This window comes from Laetiporus sulphureus (genome assembly GCF_001632365.1).
Source record: "Laetiporus sulphureus 93-53 unplaced genomic scaffold LAESUscaffold_86, whole genome shotgun sequence".
Taxonomy (NCBI): Eukaryota; Fungi; Basidiomycota; class Agaricomycetes; order Polyporales; family Laetiporaceae; genus Laetiporus; species Laetiporus sulphureus.
In genome coordinates this window covers 2,391-4,552 of record NW_024468595.1, presented here as the reverse complement: position 1 = coordinate 4,552, position 2,162 = coordinate 2,391, and the positions used below count along the sequence as shown (strand labels likewise).

Sequence of the window (2,162 nt, the reverse complement as noted above, 5' to 3'; positions counted from 1 at the left end):
AACTTTATACTTACGTGTCAGAACATTGAGCGGTGTCTCTACATTGAGTGTATCCTTTGCTAGACCCCAATGCCACTCATAGGCATGCAACTGATACGATGATAGGTGAATTGAACATCACTAGAGGAAAAACACGTACAAAATTAATTTGTTCATTCATTTCCAGTGGGACGAGATGATAGCATTGAGAGGGTGAGCCGTCGTTGACAGCCTTGGTAGAAAGCGACTCCAATGGCAACAGATCCATTCGAGCGTCGGTGAATAATTTGAGGCTATTAGCTGCCAGCTGGTGTAAATAGTTCACTTTAAAAATGAATAGCACAGAGAGTGGAAGAGCGGAGCGTCGCTTGAAGACCGTGAATACGACAAACAAATATACTCAACACGGTCACATGAAAGAGACACGCGTAACCCGATACACCGCGCTCAACGCGGTCACGTGGTGAAAGAGGCGCATGTAAGCCTGCCATAAACATCACATTAATTTCATGCTCGGGTTTGCTTCTGTGCTTCCTTTTGCTGGTTTTCCTCTTACTCCCATCATTCTTTTGTACCCCCTCCCTACTCACATCGATTGAGCCTATATAGTCACTTTTTTGTTCTAGGTTTGCAGTAGAGGTCCTTTACATTACTTCTCTTATTGAAGTTTTGATTGCCTTAGACTACCATGTCCACTGAAAAGTCCACTCAAAAAACAAACCTTCCAGCTATACGGTCCCGCACTTCGGGTGATGGATACTTGCGACGACGTCCTTCAGCAAATCTGAAGTATCAAGCACCTGCATCAGCATCGTTCTACCTCCAGTCACCTGACATTCCCAGTCCAGAAAAGCCTGAATCAATCGGCTCTAGTGCATATCTTGATTCACCTGTCACCTCCTATATGCAGACTCTGCAAGACAAACATAAGGTACCAAAAACCCCCATAGGAAGAGTGCATCAACGGCCAAGACTACCACATCAAGAGATGTTGGCCATGGAGATATCCCTTTATGGTGGAGAGAGAACCTGCATTATGGAGCTGGTGCCTGCTAGCTCAGGCATTGTTGACTTTATTCACATCATGGGGCGGGCAACAAGTGAGGATGAGGTTTGTTGCACATCCTGTACATGACCATGATCCATAATTTTGTCCGCCAACAGCTTTTACTTTTTGAGTACAATACTGGCCTATTTCCTTACACAATGAACTTGGATTGTAGTCAGAACCTTGAGCGCAGTAAGCCCTCAGTTACAAATCTTATAGCTCCTTTATTTATTGTTCTTCCAGTGACAGCAAGCCAGCACTGACTATTTGACAGGGGTCACACTATGTGGATCCCAGAGGAGAAAGACCTAGAGGACATGATAAAGAAGCTCCCTGAATATCGAAACTCTCCACCAAAATCCCGTATTCCGCAGTTCAGCGAGGTATACTTAAATTTATACATCCAAACAAGCCACTATTAACCTAGAGGCTTTACCAAGGGCTTTGAGCAGAGCAAGTGGAAATATACTGTTGTAGCGACTGGTCCTGACAGCCCTTGTTTTGTGCGTCACCACGAAAACGGAGAAAGGGAGATCATTTATCCTCCATACAACCTCAAAATCGAGAGCTCTGTCCATCCAATGTTCGTGTTCATGAACACGACTTCGAAACTCAAGGAAATTGAGTTGAAGAATGGCCGCCCACCTGAGCGACATCGCGTTATATGCGAAAAGATGTTGAGCTACAGAGACACATGGGACACTGTATCAGCAGAAGACCTGAAGACGTTCAAATAGCTCGATTGGACAATGATACTCCCTAAAGCTCCATTGCCATTGAAGCGCCATGGTGAGGCCATGCTGCCATACTCAGAAAGGATTGCCAAGCAGCAGCGTGTCTCTCATGGTAACGAGTCTGCACAAGAAGGCCCATCGAATCCATCAATCGAGGAGCCCATACCATACAGGCAGCAGGGCATCTCTGACGATGAATCTTCGCAACTAGGCCCACCAGACTCATCAGTCGGTGACCTCTCCGATGATGACGACTTTGTGCTACCAGGCCCACCAGGTCCATTGAACTACTCACCGATTGATGGACCATTGCTACCATACACATACACCGCAAAGGAAGCCAAATCGAATTCATTGCTTGATGCGCTCATGCTATCAAGCCGAGCAAACTCGAGCGATGA

The 2,162-nt window shown here is 46.0% G+C and overlaps 1 protein-coding gene across 1 annotated transcript; it reads left to right on the top strand.

The window, feature by feature from the left end:
* Positions 1 to 667: 667 nt before the first annotated feature.
* Positions 668 to 1,764, top strand: LAESUDRAFT_718239 (uncharacterized protein; the record flags this gene model as incomplete). Its single annotated transcript, XM_040907414.1, has 4 exons — positions 668 to 1,090; positions 1,144 to 1,219; positions 1,325 to 1,410; positions 1,468 to 1,764. 4 exons carry the CDS (start codon positions 668 to 670, stop codon positions 1,762 to 1,764), a joined length of 882 nt encoding a protein of 293 aa, XP_040757996.1.
* Between the last annotated feature and the right edge of the window lie 398 nt (positions 1,765 to 2,162).